The sequence below is a fragment of the Myodes glareolus genome, chromosome 6 (assembly GCF_982192425.1).
Source record: "Myodes glareolus chromosome 6, mMyoGla1.1, whole genome shotgun sequence".
NCBI lineage: Eukaryota > Metazoa > Chordata > Mammalia > Rodentia > Cricetidae > Myodes > Myodes glareolus.
This window is the reverse complement of record NC_142031.1, coordinates 16,101,036-16,118,272: the sequence shown is the minus strand read 5'-3', so window position 1 is coordinate 16,118,272 and position 17,237 is coordinate 16,101,036. Positions and strand designations below refer to the sequence as shown.

The following is a 17,237-nucleotide window of genomic DNA, read 5'->3' as shown; positions in this document are numbered from 1 at the left end:
CAAGATACTTGATTACAAAGGGGATCCCAGGAACAAGGAGAGATACCCAGATTGTTCTCTGGACAGAGGAGAGGGTGCCTGATCCGGCCTTGGCCCATAACCATACTGATGAATATTTTGCATATCACCATAGAACCTTCATCTGGCGATGGATGGAGATTGAGACAGAGACCCACATTGGAAAACTGGACTTAACTCCCTAGGAGTTAATTAAGTCCAAATGAGAAGCAGAAGGAAAGAGAACGTGAGCAAAGAAGGCAAGACCAGAGGGAACCTTCACCCGTTGATGGATGGAGATTGAGACAGAGAGCCACATTGGAGCACTGGACTGAGCCCCCAAGGTCTAAATGAGGAGCAGAAGGAGGGAGAACATGAACAAGAAAGGCAGGACCGTGAGGAGTGCGTTCACCTACTGATACAAGGGGACTGATCACCAAGGCCAGTTGGACTGGGAATGAACGAGCATGTGATCCAACCAGATTCTCTGAATGTGGCCTGATTCTCTGAATGTAGCTGGCACGGGGTCTTTCTGAAAAGCCATTGACAATGACACTGGGACTTGTTTCCTCTGCATATACTGGATTTTTGGGATTCAGTCTGTTTGGATGCTCACCTTCCTGGACCTGGAGGGAGGGGGGAGGAACTTGAACTTCCCACAGGCAGGAAACCCTCACTGCTCTTAGGGATGGAGAGGGAGGAGGAGAGGGATTGGGGGGATTGGGAGGGTGTTGGGAGGAGGGGCAGAAATGGAAACTTTTTTAAATTAATAAAATTGTATAAATAAAAAAAATCATAGATTGTTGAATCTATTTTTAAAAAGCGACTACTAGTATTAAATATTTTACATTGGATTGAAACTTTGTATATTGTATACAAATTTTGTATACAAATTTGAGATTAATTTTGTTGAAACATGCTGTACATACATTTCTACTCTTGTTCAAGTTATTATACCTATACAACTCATTTAATAATGTAATGCAAATTTCTAGTTCTTGAAAGTTATTATTGCCAACTGTTTAGGATAGTAAGGAAAATCACGTTAGTAATTAGTCACCTATTACAATGAAACTTGTAGTCATATTAAGTATGTTTTCAAGGTTAAAAGGAGATATATTTTATTGAGACAGGTCATCTTCAAACACTCCAGTGAACTATGAATTATGGCATTAAAAATGTTTTAATAATATTGTTGTTGTTTTTTTAATGACAATGAGACATGTTTGCTCCTGGCAGCACCAATTTACTTTGGAGAAGATTGTGGTCATCAAAGAAACTCCACAGGGAGTTTACTTTCTTTGTGACAAAAGTAAGCCACTAGGCAAGATAGTGCTCTTGCCTCAATTGCTGACCGCATGCTGTCCAAATAGAACAAGCACTACACAAAAGAGTGACTACTAAACCTTGCCTAGACAAGGAGGGAGAATCCTTCAAAAATCCTGCTTCACAGTAAAGTCTGTCAAATATTCTAGGCATGTAGACCAAAGAGGGGTGTGCTAACATTGCAGAGGATCCATGGGTGACTGTCCAGGTAGCCAGCTGATTCTGTCATTTCTCACTTTTTTTTTGGAAGTTGCTTGTTTGCACTGCCTGCTTACTCAGTTAATATTATTTCCTTCCCAGGTCTCTTGGGGAATTGAAGACTAGATAGCTACAGTTATATTTTTTCTTATTTACCAGATGCAGAAAGGAAACTCACTAAAGAGGTGTAAAGCACATGAGGTTGAGAGACGTCAAAAGATCTTTTTGGATGGTAATGCAAGTTAGATTAGAAAACAAATTAGGTACAAGACTTTGGACTCACCAAGATAGGATAGGCTGGTCCCTGGCCTTGGCATATTGTGAAATGATGGAAATTTAGCAAGATAGTGAACAATGGGGGAATTCCCTGGGGCTATGTAGGGAAAGGGCTATCTGAATCCTTAATATCTCTCTCTCTCTCTCTCTCTCTCTCTCTCTCTCTCTCTCTCTCTCTCTCCCATTTCTAATCTCTCACCTTTCTTCCTGCGGATGGCAGCCTAGCTCGGGCAGAGCACAGCCTGTTGTCTGCAGTCACAGAAACACAAGCATCATCATCTTAACCGAGTGGTTCCACGCGGCTGCCTGCAGCCTGGGCAGTTTCTTCCCCCTCTGTGACTTCCACTCAAGGTAAATCACGTTCATGGCTACACCATAGAAAAGAACTTCAGGATAGTGTAGAGGTCAAGTTCATTAAAAGGCATTTTTTGACTTAGATCTGAAGCTCAAGTACCCAGGAGATCGGTGAGACACCCCCAAGTATAGGTACAGGCTTCTCGAAGGAGAGTCGCTCCTTGTCTGGGCAATAGCTGCACATGTAAACCCTCGGATTTCTCTGATTCCCATCACTAGGAGAAAATAGTTTACAACAAGCTGAGAGGCAAAGCTGTAAAGTGGATTTATGAGCTTGGAACCAGTAAGAAGTACCAAAGGAATTGGGCTAGGGGGTTTGAGGACCTTGGAGCCCAGAAAAGCCACATTGTTTAGTTTACTTATCTTTAATGGTTTTTGACTTAAGATGTCTTAAGGAAAACGCCCACACACACAATTTTGGCTTTATCAGTGGTGTGTGGAGCTTCCTAACTCTGCCAACAGGAAAGACAAACCAACCAGATCTCAGGACACAGGGTTTCTTTTCCCTATCCCACCTCCTCAATTTTCTTTGATCCTACCTTCGTCATTTGCAGATACTAAACCATCCTTGCATATTGAGGATGAGCCCCACAGGATCCTGGGTGTGACCTTTTTAACCTACTGTTGCATCTGGTTTGTGAGCATGATGCTGAGGATTTCTGACTCTGCTCATCAGCAAACACACTTTGGTCTCGTCACCCTCCAACTAGCATGTGATTCCCATTTGAGCAGACATTTTATCTTGTTCAGAGATGCCCAAGAGCTTAGGTTAGACATCGGTGGAACGAATACAACCAAGTGGCCAGAATTCTGAAAAAAAAAAAGTCCTGAAGAAATTAGAAATGAAGAAATTCCAACTGGTGTCACCAGGGTCCTTAGTATTGATGCAGTCCCAAAGTCTGGATTGGTGGGGCCAGTGGGATATATGGAGGGGGGGCAGCTTCTGCCTATTGCACCCCAAGTGCTCTGGAACCTGAGAGGCTGAACCAAGGCCAAATGTCTACCACAGGGAATGAGGTCTCTAAAGTAGATGAGATCTCCCTGAACCTTGATGTAGGCTTCATGTCAGCTGCTCAGGGGAGGAGCCTGGCCAGAGAGAAATGTAGGAGCTGGCAAGGAGTCACCTTACTTCATTGTGCCTTCTATCCACCCTCTGTCCCTCCCTCCCTCCTCCTTCCTTTCCTTCCTTCCTTCCTTCCTTCCTTCCTTCCTTCCTTCCTTCCTTCCTTCCTTCCTTCCTTTCTTCCTTCCTTCTTTTCTTGTAAGCAGCTACCTTTGTGATCATGGCATCCCCCCTGCCAGGTAAGTAGTATTCACAGCAGCTTTCTACTAATGGCAAAACCCCCCAAAATGAGTAGTCTAAAGAGGGTAAGATAGAAAGAGCCAAAACTGGTGTGACAAGAGAAGGAAACCCTTCACGTGAGACCTGCTTGGTTTGTCCTTCCTGCTGGCACAGCCAGGAAGCTCCACACACTGCTAATAATACCAGAAGCACCCACAGAGATGATGGGCAGTGTCCTAAAGACATCTCAACCAAAAACGTTAAACACAAGTTCAGCCATGCCTACTGAGGACCCAAATAATTGCTAACCTTGACTTTTCGCACTTCTTATTCCCAACAACACACCTTGTAAACCCACTTTCCAACTTTGTTCATAACAGGACACCCTTTGACCTCCCAACTTGCTGTGAATTACCCAGAGTGATGGAAACTAGAGAGGCACAGGGCCAAGGGTGACACTCCCATGAGAAGCCCACATCCACACTTGAGGACCTCTCTCTTCCCCTGGGCACCTCACTGTTAAGTTCTGTGCTTGAGGCCTCTGCTTTAAGAGTCCTTCCATGAGCCCTGCTTCACTGCAGGCTAAGCCTGATACACTTTCCATGGCAAAGCCAAGAACCCAGCTTCACCTCAGCGCAAGGCTCTATGTGGGGAAGGAAACTGTGCAGGCAACACTTCCTGGAGTGTGGACCCCACCTCCCTCGCTGCTGACACAGGTATCAAACACAGATGGCTCAGGGCTCTGAGGCAGAGACCAGAGGAGCCCAGATGGTTGGGTCCTTCTGAAGGTGAGAGTCTGTCCAGGACTCTCCTTCATTCTGCACATGTTGGCATCTTGGGCTCCCTGGGAAGCAGAACTGTCACCCTGTGACCACCTCTCTGAACCCACATTTCTTCCCCTTTGCCAAAAGACATCAAGGTTTATAGGGTCAGGGCTCAAATGACCTCGTCCAAGCTATTCATTTCCGCAATGACACTATTTCCGACCAGGGCCGTAGTCTAAGGTTTCAAGATTTGAATAGGAAGTGAGGTCCAAAAGGAGGACACCATTCAACTAACATATTCGATAAAATCTACCTCTAAAGAAATGAAATAAGCTCATTTTCAGAATATCAGAAGGACATCTGCTAAAATGTCTCACATATAAACTACAGAATGATGCAATGATTCTGTTTATCAACAACATAAAAGAAAAATCCTTCACTTCCTTTTCACACTAGATTCTCTGAGGGTAGTAGAATGTTCCAGAATAGCTGTTCTCCATTCTACCACTCAGTGTCCAAGAAGACAGCCTCCACCTTCATCATCCTCCAAGAGGAACACAGAAAGGGTACAAGGTGCGTCTGGTTTGGTTTTGTCCTAGTGCCGACATGACCCTTTGAACTGACCCTTTGAGCCCAGCTTATGTCTGAAGCAGGTCTATGATACTCATCTACCTTAGGCTGCAAGAGTGAGGGACAGCTGGGGTGCACTGGAACCCCACAGCCTCTACTGTAGGAATATCTGAAGGACTGGTGTCTGGTGCTTTACTTAAGGACAGGGAAGCCAAATTCTTAGCACAGGTTGCAGGGCAGGGGGAGAAAGATGCTTAGTTTAGGAACTAAAGCACTCAAATCACTATATCCCAGAAGCCTGGAGAATGAAGGTGTCATAGACCAAGGAAACATTAAGAAGCCAATTAAGAAACATTAAGAAGCTGCCAATTGGGTGAGGGCTAGGAGGGACGGTGGTGGTGGCCATTTGGTGGGAAAAATCAAGAACAGCTGCAGGAGTTTTTCCAGGTTTAAAAATTCTGACAGAACTGGTAAGATGGCTCCGTCAGTAAAGTGCTTGCTTTGCAGTCCCAAGGACCTGAGTTCAATCCTCAGAACCTATGTAACATGCACACTGTTGTCATCCCAGTGCTGGGGAGGGAAAGGTGACCAGATCCCTGGGACTCTGTGCAGCCAGATTGGTTTACTTTGTGAAACTCAGGTCAATGATAGGCCCTGTCTCAAAAAACAAGGCAGACAGTTCCTGAAGAACAATTTCCAACGGGTGTCCTCTACACTCCACTCACACGCACAAACATATGCACACACAGCTGCACACACATGCACCTGCACACACAGGCACAACCACAGACACATAACCACACAGAGAAGAAAATCACATGGGACGAGAGAGGGGGAGGACCATGAAGGGGAGGAAGAGGAGAATATGGAGATGCTGGGCTGTTTGGGGAACAGAGAATCCAGTTCATCCAATCCTTCCCGTGCTGGAGTGGTCTGTGGGGCCCCAAGAACTTGACTCCTGAACGTCCTTATCACCCCCTCAAGAAGTTTGTGCAGCCTTGGCCCTCACAGAGGCTTAGCATGTATCTTTTGTGATTGAATGAGTGATGAATGGACGAAATGCACAAACTCTACTGAATCAATGTCCTCTTTCCTATTCGCAAGTGTCATAATCCGTGAGGAAAAAGAACATTCCTGGCTTAAATACACTCATTCCGTCCACAGTACACAATTCTGCCCACTCCTGTAAGTGGCTGCTGGGACATGACCTCTTGGTCGTACCCTGATTAGAGAGATAAACCTCCTCAGCCAAGAACTGAGCCTTTTTCTCAGTGCCAGAGAGGTTTCAAAATCAGGTGGAATTTATCATGATGTCAACAAGGCCATCTAGCCAGATGATGAGGGGAAAAAAGGGGGATTTCCCAGGGCATTGTGTGTGTTTATCTATGAGGCCACCATTTGGCAACTCCCTTCTCTCCATCCCTGTACTTCACCTACCCCAAACCTGCAGAAAAAATGGTTATTTAAGGGCAATTGGAATTCAGGAAAAACAAGACAAACCCTTGAACAAGAAGTTGCAGCAGCACCTAGAGGTAATGCCCAGAATCTCCTGCCTTTGTGTGACTGTATAGGTTCATGTATGTACGTGTGTGCATATCGATAATGCCTATGGATGTGAGACATGATCATGTAAGCATGTACAAGACAGTATTTGTGTGCAAGTGTGTTGTATGGGTTTATGAAGGTGCTGAGGAAGAATTCAAGAGCATGTGTGCATATATGCAATCTACACAGGGTTAGAAAAGCTTGCTAAGAGAATGCGCAGTATTAGTTGAGGAAGAGAACATTGGTACCAGACTCCATGGATGGAGTTCCCAAGCCTTCACTCTAATGTAGGGATGCAGGTTGAGTATCTAATGAGGAGAGGCATTGCCTTCAGTCTCCCAGTGTTGTGGAATGAATCCAGGCTCCCAGGAGAACTGAAGGAGGTGCTAGGGCGCTCCTGGTACTGTATCATATTCCCCAGAGCAGGGAAGGGACAAGAGGTGACACGCGTGACGCACTGTCTGAAGCCACCCTATGCTCTCTATGACTTAGCCCCATGCAAGAGCACGTCTGTACTCCAGGGTTGCTAAGTCAGACAGCAGAGCAGGGGCTGGGGCAGAGGTTGAGACTCCCGGTAGGAAACGCCCAGGCCAGTCCTGTATACTTGTCGTTCACAGGCTGACAACATGAAGGTCCTCCTGCTGCTAACAGCTGTGATCATGGCCTTTGGTAAGACTTGTTCTGAACTCAGCACAGTGAGGGGTAATCTAAGGAGAAGGGCACCCCATCCTCCAGTGCCCCTTCCCATTGCCCCAGTCCTCTCTCAGTGGGAATGGGGAGGAAGGCATTTGTGGGAAGAGAAGCAGTAGAGAGATGCCAATGCGGAGGAGGAGGGGCACAGAGCTCACTGCCCTTCACCGGCCATTTCTCCATCTCCTTTCAGGCCCAATACAGATCCAAGGAGGCCTTGCAGAGTTTCAAAAAATGGTCGAACTTAAGACAGGATATTTCAGTGGTCTAGTCTACCTCACCTATGCTTGCCACTGTGGCTTGGGTGGCAGTGGATATCCCGTGGATGAAACAGATTGGTGAGGACACCCCTGTTCTCTCTATCCCCTATTCACTCTGGATGGGACAGGACTAGGACAGAACTAGTGTCTGCTTCCTCGGGGTCCCGGCGCATCCCCGCAAGCAAAATAGTCAGCTCATTGGAAACTCTGCTCTATACCACTTCAGAGTTTCTGAGTCTCTACTCAGTGTCAAAGGTCAAGGGAAGTGGGGAGGCCCCAGGACTCCAGGGCTGTGAGAAGACAGCCTCAACAAGATTTGTCCCCCAACCAGGTGCTGTTTTTATCATGACTGCTGCTATGATCGATTGGAGATTCGTGATTGTGGCACGTTGTTAGAACTGCCCTACCATTTCACCAAACAAGGGAACGAAATCGTCTGCTCCTGTAAGAAAACCCCGAAAATGTCAGCAAGTTGTCCACATGTGTTTATGGGACACACAAGCGCTGGGTAGTTTGCTGCAGCAGAAGAGGAATTTATCCCTGCTTAGCATCTCACAGAAGACTCCAATGGCAAGGCAGAAACAGCCTTTGTACAAACTGAGGCTTGCAGGGGGGGGGCCTGCAAACAGTGCTACCTAAGCTGAGTCCTAAGAGAGTCAGTGAGGCTCACAGTGGGAGAGGAAGGTTGGGCCATCCCCCAAACAAGGCACAGCATGGTCAAAAGTTCAAAGAGGATCATTGACTACTATGAGCAATAAGACAAGAAGGGACAAGAAAAAGCCGGGCCTTCCTAGCCATTGTCTTGAGGTTTGGGGACCACAGCGACAGAGACCTATTATTTAGCAAAGCAGCAAAAGACACTTCTGCACAAAGAGGGCTCACCCTGGCTGGGGGAGATGGGCAGGAGCGAGGGGGGCCAGCAAGCCATGATGCCTGCAGGGTGGGGACACAGGGAGTAATGGGGCCTCTGTCAAATGGGAAAGAATTCTAGGGCAGTGTGGTGCCAATCTGGGCAACTGCTACAGCCCGGGATCAAGCCTGGTCCTCAGCTCCGGCATGGTGCCAACATCTGTGCTTATACTACAAGTCACACTAGAGCTCCCAGAATGCCCTTGGCCACCCACGACAGCTGGCTTTCCCTCTCCAAGACTCTGAAGAGGGGGGATGAACACTTCCCAGAAGCCCCTGCTGACTTCCTCTTTAGCACTTCATTCAGAATAAAGCTGCATATTACCTAAGACCAATCACAGCCAAGGGGAAGGAATAGACCACACAGGTTTTCACCAATTCCATCCATCCTGAGGTCAGTGAGGCTGGGTTTCCTTACACAAGCAGGTCTGTTAACACGAAGGTGGGGCCAGAAATATAGCTCAGTTGGTAGAGTGCCAGCCTCACGTACACTAGGACCTGAGTAACAATCCTACCACTGTATAAACTGGGCATGATTTAGCATGTCTGGAATCCCAGAGACCAGGATGTAGAGGTGCGAGGATCAGAAGTTCAAGGTTATCCTCACCAAGTAGAGTTCAAGGCTAGCCTGAGCTACATTAGACCCTGTCTTTAAAAACAAAAACAAACAAAGCAAAACTAAAACCTAGAAGATGTTGTCTAGGAAGTTAGGCAAACCTCTGGCGGTGCCAAGCTTGGCCACTGTGCATCCCCATCACATGGGCTTTGTGTCCCCATCCAATGGGGTCTGCCTTTCCAGTGGCCCCAGTGCTTGCCTCAGAACAGGCCGGTCCCCACCGGCAGCCGTGGGATATTAACAACCGTCAGCTCAGTGTCTGTTTCCCTCTAATTTCAGCCAACCAGGACCCCTGTCAGAGACAGCTGTGCCAATGTGACAAAGTCGCCGCTGACTGTTTTGCCCGGAACTTGCAAACCTTCAAGTTTCCTTATATATTCTATTCCAATAAGCGTTGCAGAGGGAAGACACCCAGCTGCTCATTTTTACACTCTCTGGTAGTCTAGACAGGTCTCCTCTAGCACCCCCTCACCAGCTCAGCCACGTCCTTCCTGTGATAAACACCCTTCTCCCACCTAGAGGCAGGGTAGGGGCCTTTCTGTCATCACTCAGATGAGACCCAAAACCTGGTGAGTTAGACTGATCTTTCCCTGTCGCTCATCTACCTTGGACGGGAAGATCGTCTGCCTCCAGCTTCCCCTTGGCACCCAACCTCCTACCTCACAGTACCACGGAGGCTCCTAAAAATAAAGTGCTTCACTAACAACCGTGTGTGTTCTCTTAGCGTGGAATGCGACTGATATAAAGTATATGTGCTAAAAGTATAGGGTCTGGACAATAGCTCAGGCCATAAAGAACTTACCAAGCTTGAGGACCTGTGTTCAACCCCAGAACCCACACACATGAAGCACACACTTGTTTACAACCTTAGAGTTAAGGAAACAAAGATAGGCAGATCCCTGCGGCTCCATGACCAGCCAGCCTACTTGAATCAGTGAGTTCCAGGTCGGTGAGAGACCCTGCCTCCAAAACCAAGGTAGATGGTGCCCTGAGGACCAAAACCTGAGCTTGTTCTACAGTTTCCACACATAAATGTGCACATAAATGCCTGCATGCATGTAAGAGTCTGCACTTCCCAATGGATACCCACACCCGGTTCAGGCTGCGCGCTTTCCCGAACTCGAGCCCATGAGAATGGACGATTGTCCTGAGGGTTGAAAAAAGAAATACACACACACAAAAAGAGACCTTTGCTCATTCACCAGAGTAAATGGCCACTTTATTAAACTCAAGTCAGGTATTTATACCAGTGGGCTAGAAGGATCGAAAATGCAAGGCCTCCTCCCATCCAGGAGCAGGAGGGAAGATTAAAGCTTCCCGGCCCCTCAGGCAGGGTCAGCTAGGGAAGGTAGGCTATAGGCCCACTGGTAAGACCTTGAATACAAGTGGAATCAACATAACAAAGAGAACCAGGTTCTTGCTAGGTAATACCCTCAAGCCAGAGCTAGTGCAGAGTCTCCAGGGAGCCGGAGGTCACACGGCCCTGCGAATCACCAGGAGAAGGGAAAAACCTTGGCAGCTACACATGCATGGGCATGCACACACACACACAGACACACACACACACAGGCTTCCAGGTTAGTCTAGACAGGTCTAACCATAAATACCCCACCACTTTAAGCCCTGATTCTCTTATTCAGGTGGAGCTCCTTGTCAGAGCCTCCTGCTAGGGCTTGTTTGGGAATTAAGAGGGGACACAGATGTCAAGCAGTATCCAACCACTACAGCTGCCATCCCTGTCAAAGGCTGAACTCCCTCTCCCCACCCCTAGGCAAGAACTGTTTTTCTTAGCCTATGGGAAGATGCAGAAGCTGAAGCAGGCAGAAGAAAGTGGAGTTGCTTCTGTCAAGGCTCTGCCACTTTGAACTTAAAGACAACAGAGATTACGGTGGATGGCACCATGTGCCCACACACCTGGCGCAGACCCACTCCCGGAAGACTGTCAGAGCCATGGCGTGTGCAAAGCTGCCCACCGAGCAAAAATACACCCCTGTGCCTACTGCACTTGTCAAACTGAGAAGCTTTGCACAGATCCTTAAGATGCCCTGAAAGCTCCACACTTCTCTTTGCCTGTGAAGGAACAGTCAGAAACCAGTGAGGTCCCCCAGTTCCGGGTGCGTCTGTGGGAGCAGGGCTGACGAGGGACGGCACTCAGTTGTCTCTCTCTGCTGTCCCTTCTGCCTACATCGAATCTGCTAATTTTTCACATATTAAGATAAAGACAAACTGCAATAAAAAATTAAAACATGCCAACCCCCAGATGAGAGTTTTTTTATTATAATTAAATCCAATAGAAGATGAGATTTTTAACTCCTCCCACCATCGGATAGTGATCCTTCAACTTACATCAACTCCTTGGCAAGCCAGGCACCTGAGGCACCTTCCTCAGCTATGAAAACTTGGGATTTGAGGCTTGAGATGATGAGCTTCATGAAGCTGTTCTGCCCTTTCAAGTTCCCCCAATGCCGGAGCCTGAGCCTTGTGCAATAATCAGTACTCTGGCACAAGAAATCCGTTCCCAGTGTCATGCCCACACCAACACTGTCAATAACCTTCCAAAACTCATTCCCAAAAACACTTCCTACCCAAACTGAGGAGTCAAGTAAACATCCAAGAAAAGCAAAAAAAAAAAAAAAAAAGGATTGAGCCAGGTAGGGGAGTTGGCAGGCAGGCAATATGGCTTTCGTGAGTTTAAATGTTTATTAACAGGTTTGCCAACCTGCTTGATCTCTGGAACTGCTAAAGTGGAAGGGGAGAAAGTTGTCCTCTCACCCAGACATGACGGGTGTAGCGGCAGGCACCTGTGTGCTCATACTCACATATGTGTGTGTGTGATGTGTATATACATACATATATATATATATATATACAAATAATTTTTTAAATGCAATTTCATTATAATAATAATAATTATTATTATTATTACATTTAGGATGCTCTTTTGGCAGTGCATTATCATCTAGTGCTAGTTAACATATAAACTGAGTGACTTAGAGGAGAGCCCGAGCTATACAGAGAAACCCTGTATCAGGGAGTAAAAGAGAGCCATCCCCACTGCGTCCACTGCACAGAAGCTGGACTCAGCCTGGCAGCAGAGCCTCTGGGCATGCTATGTATATGTATATATTGTCTTCATTCCGTTAACTGACATGGGAAGACGCATCTTCATTGTGCTTGGCACCGTTCTCGAGATCAGGGGCCCTGAAAACAGTACTAGGGAGCGTTCTTTGCTCTTTCCTTTTGTGGATGCACCGGAACCAGCTGCCTCACGCTCCTGTGGCCTTGATGTCCCCACCGCAATGAGCTTGCCTTGATCTGTGAGCCAGAGTGCGTGCCTTCTCCCCTGAGTTGCTTCTGTCCAGGTTATCAAAGCAAACGGAAAAGAAGCCAAGACAGCCACCGAGAGGCTAACCCACTGTGTTCCGTTACACTGGGGCTACCGGCTTGCTCCCTCACACCCAGCAAGCTGGCCTGGGTTTGTAATTACATTCTCTATAATTAGTGTTTATACTCATGGGCTTTCAGGCAGTTCCTTGTCCTTGCCTTGGGCGGCTGACATCGTCCCTTATCTGGCAGCTCTGAATCAGATGTTCTGTGTAGTCCAGTCAATGTCCTGTCTCCTGATGACTGTCAGTAGGGGACAGAGAGGGGATAGGCCATCTTTCCCATCATCCCCTTCGCTGCCACCATAGACAGGTACTTTGCTCAGCACCTTGCACCAAGCAATTGAATCGGCATCATTGACTGAGATCCTCATCCTGCCATCCCGGTTAAAAGGATACAGGAAGAGGAAGGAATGAACTCGGGGGGCAGAAGAGAGCCTGCATTGCTCTCCGCATTTCTCACCAGTAGTGGCTTGGGCCAGGTGTCACTGTGACAGAAAGGAAGATACCCTAGACAGACACTTGTGCCCACCCTTCAGTGAAGATCCCAAGAAATGGGAATCTCCATGGGAATCTCTGGTGCCCGCCAGAGGAAGAATCTGACTCACACAGTTCTGAGAGCTCACTAAACCACCTTCTGGGGGTGGCCAGAGCAGAGGGAACAGTGGGTCAGTGATACGCAGGACCACGTCTTGTCCAGGGATGCTGACTTAGGCAAACCTCTTGCACTCTCATGTCAAGACCCTGAAGACAGGTTGGGCTTCACTGGGCCCCTTTGCTCCTCTTTCCACTGTGGCTACATTGGTTATATAATTCTCTTCTCTTTTACTGAGGTTTTCCTTTAATTGGCCTGCTGTGGTTGGGTGACTGAGCCTGGCTCATTAGAGCTGCCAGGATCCAAGCCTCTGACCCTAAGCGCTCTGGTGACATTATCACACCTCTAGAGCTTGGTCATCTCAGAACCAAAGAGCAAAACAGAAGAAAAGCACAGTCTAGAAAGTTCTCTAGTTAGGTGTGGTAACCTGCACCTGTAAGTCCAGCACTTGGGAGGCTGAGGAGGAGCCTGAATCTGAGACCAGCCTAGGCTACATGATGAGAGAAAAGAAAAGAACAGTTTCCTCCACCCCCACCCACGGTCTGACCCTGCTCTTCCCCTGCTCCAGGACCCTTGGCTCAGCTCCCTATAACTGCACCCTGCAGTCTAGGTTGTCCCCAGCTTCCTACAGAGCTTGCCTTAGGATCTTTTGTTATCTCCTCAGATCCAAGCTCCTCCCTCAGGCCTGTCATTCTGCCAGACTGGTTTTGGCAAAGGAGCCAGGAGCCTCTGCTAATTTGCAGTCTTGGCACACACAAAAAAGGGGGTGGGGTGTACAGTGCAGCATCGTGTGTATAATTTAGCACACACAGAGTTCCACAAACACTGAGTCCTTTTCGAGGAACCATACTTCTAAACAACATAAAGAGCAGTCCCAGTGGTGAGTGGAGGACGAGAGAAGAAAACAGATGCAGTGTAACACAACTGTGTCTTCTACCAGCCAGGGATAGTAGCATGTCGTGAAGAGAGGCCTCTGGCAGGGCAACTGCACCATTAGAAAGGTGCTTAGGGTCGTCTAGCTGGCTCAATAGGTAAAGGTGCCTGCCACCCAGCCTGGACCTGAGTTCGATCCCTGGAACTCACATAATAGGAGTGAAGCAGCACCTGCAAACCAGCCTCCAGCTTCCATACATATGCCGAGATTCAGAGATGTGCACACTCACATAAATAATGAATAAATAAATCCAATAATTGTTTTTAAAAGAAAAGGCAAACATTTATCCCTAGACTCACTTGTGGAAAAAGGCTCTAGACATGTGGTCACACACAGACACCCAAACAAATACACGGTGACAAGTGGGATTGTTGGGAAGGGTAAAAGTCAAAACCAGAACCATCTGGAATAAGGGCTGGTCTTTGAGTGTCCCCTCCCAATGCAGATCGCTGGGCCTCTGAGAAGTTCATACCACCTAGTTAGAGGGAGACACTGATTTCTCTCTTCTGTTTTAGTCTTGAGCTCATTGGTAACACAAGAGTCCATTTTATTTCACCCCTGTCCCCAGTTTTACGACAAAGGCAACCTGGTCACAGGTGGACCTGAGGCAGGTTCATCCTGAGTGACACGGAGATGGCTGAGCACTTTCTCTAGGACTCCTAAGGAGACATGTGAGGCCGGAAGTACCTGTGTGACAGACGTGGATGCTGTACCCAGCAGAGACCAACCTCGAGCCACTCAGACCCACCCCCATCCCTCCACTCCACCCAGCATCCACGACACATGCTACACCCAGGCTGTCCCACTGACAGGCACTGAGACACAGTGGTTAAATGTACAAATATGTTGAACTGTGTTTGTAGCTGGTCTGGGACACACGTGGCCACAAGTTGGATGTACCTGTTACAGCTTGTGGGATCCCTCAGGATGCCAAGAGAAAGGCACATGGTCCACGGGCAACACCAAGCCCCAGGCCAGATCTTCTACGGGAATCGTTAAAAAGAGAAACCTAGGCAATTAAAATCTAGCAAATTTGATTTGTGCAGAGATCAGGCAGCTCAGGATTATGAGAGGTTTGTTGCTGATGGGGACAATAGGAAAAGAATCTTATAAAATGCTTGAGAAACTAGGAATTGAAAATGCATTTGTTAAGCTGGAAAGCCACAGTGAGGGACTCTCTAAGGTTTAGCGTCTGTTTAGTATTTATTTGGGCTTCTGTTTGTTTATGAAGTGTTAGGGGAGGAGACCTGACCACCTGGCTAGCTTAGCCCCCGAAATAACCATACAGGAATTGTATTCATTAAAACACTGCTTGGCCCATGAACTCTAGTTTCTTATTGGCTAATTCTTACATCTTAATTTAATCCATTTCTATTAATCTGTGTCTTGCCACGTGACTGTGGCTTACTGGCAAGATTCTAACTGGCGCCCATCTCAGTTAGAAGATCCATGGCTTTTCTCACTCTGCCCTTCTTCCCAGCATTCAGTTCTGTCTTCTCTGCCTGCCTAAGTTCTGCCCTATCAGGCCCAAAGCAGCTTCTTTAGCCATTAACCAATGAAAGCAACACATGAACAGAAGAACCTCCTACACCAATGGAGGTTCTCAAAGTCCTGGCATTATCTCAGCTCCATGATATCACAATTTCAAAAATCAAGTAAGCAAAAACATTCAGTACTGCTAATCAAATCCGGGCCTTAAAAACTGTATCTTCAGCTCTAATTTAAATGTTTTAGCAGAGCTGGGGATGTGGCTCAGTGGGTAGAGCGCTTGCCTGCCATGCACAAAGCCCTGGGCTCAAGATCCAACCCTACATAAACTAGCCATGGTGGGGCATGTCTACAATCCCAGTACTTGGAACGTAGAAGCAGCAGTTCAGAAATTCAAGATTCTCTTTGGTTACATAGTGAGCTGAAGCTAGCCTGGGCTGCATGAGACTCTGTATCCATAAATATTATTTTGGCAAACTTAAGTCAAGAAATTTAGTAAATATCACAAGCTAGTTTGAAACAACGACTAGGTGGCATATTTATAAAGACAAAAGAAATAAAAGAAGAAAATACACTAATTCTACTGGAAGGTGACCCAATTTTCTCGTTTTTTTTCATCTTTTACAGAAGCTCTGCCGCTATCATTTCAAAACAGCTTGTTCTGATCAAAAACAGCTTTGTGGTAATCGCTGGGTGAAGTATATGAAGGGCAAAATACAAAGTAATAAGCAAGCATTCAAAATAGACTTGCTTGGGCAATTATAAAGGGAACCCAAACCAAGAGAGAGTGTGGTTATCAAATTGTCCGTTTGAACACATCCTGGTCTTCCAGATGGAAAACCCCAAAGACTCCATGATAAAGTAAAAAAAAAAACACACAAAAACAAAAAAAACCTTTAAACCTTTGCTTTAAAAGCCCCAGCAGGGACTTTGGTAGGAACTAGAAGCAAAGGAAGCAAATATGTATGATGGTAGTGACAGGCTCTAAAATCCCCAAGAATGGCTTTGTAGGAGCTCTCAAATGAAAACTCTGAAACACTGAAGCTTTGAGGAGATTAGAGAGGATGAGGGGACAGGAGATGCCCTGTGCTGTTGAGAAGGAGGAGCAGCCCCATCCAAGGGCCCTTGCCACCCAAAGGGACCCGCTAGTCCAGCAGTGTTCTTGCTGACAAGTGCCATCCAGAGGCCAAGGGCTGGTCCTGTGGGCAAAGGGCTTGTTATACAATTGTGAGGACCTATGCCTGGGTTCCCAGCACCCACGCAAAAATCTAGGCCCACCTATAACCCCAACATCTAAGGGTGTGCGGAGGCAGAGATGAGAGGATCCTGGAGCAGCCAGTCTAGCCGAGTTGGTGAGTTCCAGGCTCAGTGAGAGACCCTGACTGAAAAAGTAAGCAGAGAGTAATTGAGGAAGATACTCGATGTCACCCTCTGGCGTCTACATGCACATGTGCACACATATGTACAAACACACAGAAGAACACACAAACACAAATACACATGCACACCCACTAACAAAAACACAGTGCACAAGTAGACTGAAAACAGCAGTGAGCAGACACAAACTAACCACCAGCATAAACACACAAACACACAGGCACACACGAATACCAACACACATACACATGCACACACAAACACACCTAAATGCATGCACACTCACCAGTATAAACACGCAGGCATATAAAAACATGCACATAGACATTTACACATACATAAGTACATACAACAAACTAACATGGACACACAAATGCAAGATCATACAGACACACAAAATATACATGCATAAGCACATGCACACTGAATGCACATCCAAACACGTTGAAACCAACATTCAGATGGTAATAAAAACCACAAACACAGATGCATGCAAAACAAGCCCACACATACACACAAGATACGTACACATGAGTACATATACACACCAAGTACATACTAGCATACAAACGCATGCACACATACAAACACATAGATGCATGTGTTTATACAAACACACAGGCATACACATGTGAACAAACATAAAGTCACACATGCAAATAAAATAGTGTAC

The 17,237-nt window shown here is 46.8% G+C and overlaps 1 protein-coding gene across 2 annotated transcripts; it reads left to right on the top strand.

Moving 5' to 3' along the window:
* The first annotated feature begins 6,137 nt into the window (after positions 1-6,137).
* LOC148121660 (phospholipase A2, membrane associated-like) lies at positions 6,138-10,692 on the top strand. Of its 2 annotated transcripts, none has more exons than XM_087906986.1 (5): positions 6,138-6,299; positions 6,930-6,981; positions 7,196-7,340; positions 7,594-7,706; positions 10,559-10,692. In XM_087906986.1, exons 1-5 carry the CDS (start codon positions 6,153-6,155, stop codon positions 10,576-10,578), a joined length of 477 nt encoding a protein of 158 aa, XP_087763112.1. In that variant the 5' UTR covers positions 6,138-6,152; the 3' UTR covers positions 10,579-10,692. The 2 variants fall into 2 exon arrangements, with proteins under 2 accessions (XP_087763112.1, XP_087763111.1); XM_087906985.1 differs by lacking the exon at positions 10,559-10,692 and adding an exon at positions 9,067-9,493.
* The last annotated feature ends 6,545 nt before the right edge of the window (positions 10,693-17,237 follow it).

Excerpts from the sequence above, each read along its gene's own strand:
- LOC148121660 (XM_087906985.1), top strand. The coding sequence starts at position 6,153 with ATGAGGCCACCATTTGGCAACTCCCTTCTCTCCATCCCTGTACTTCAC. Across the intron at positions 6,300-6,929 it reads AGTTGCAGCAGCACCTAGAG|GCTGACAACATGAAGGTCCT; the intron begins GTAATGCCCAGA and ends TGTCGTTCACAG. Across the intron at positions 7,341-7,593 it reads CCCGTGGATGAAACAGATTG|GTGCTGTTTTTATCATGACT; the intron begins GTGAGGACACCC and ends TCCCCCAACCAG.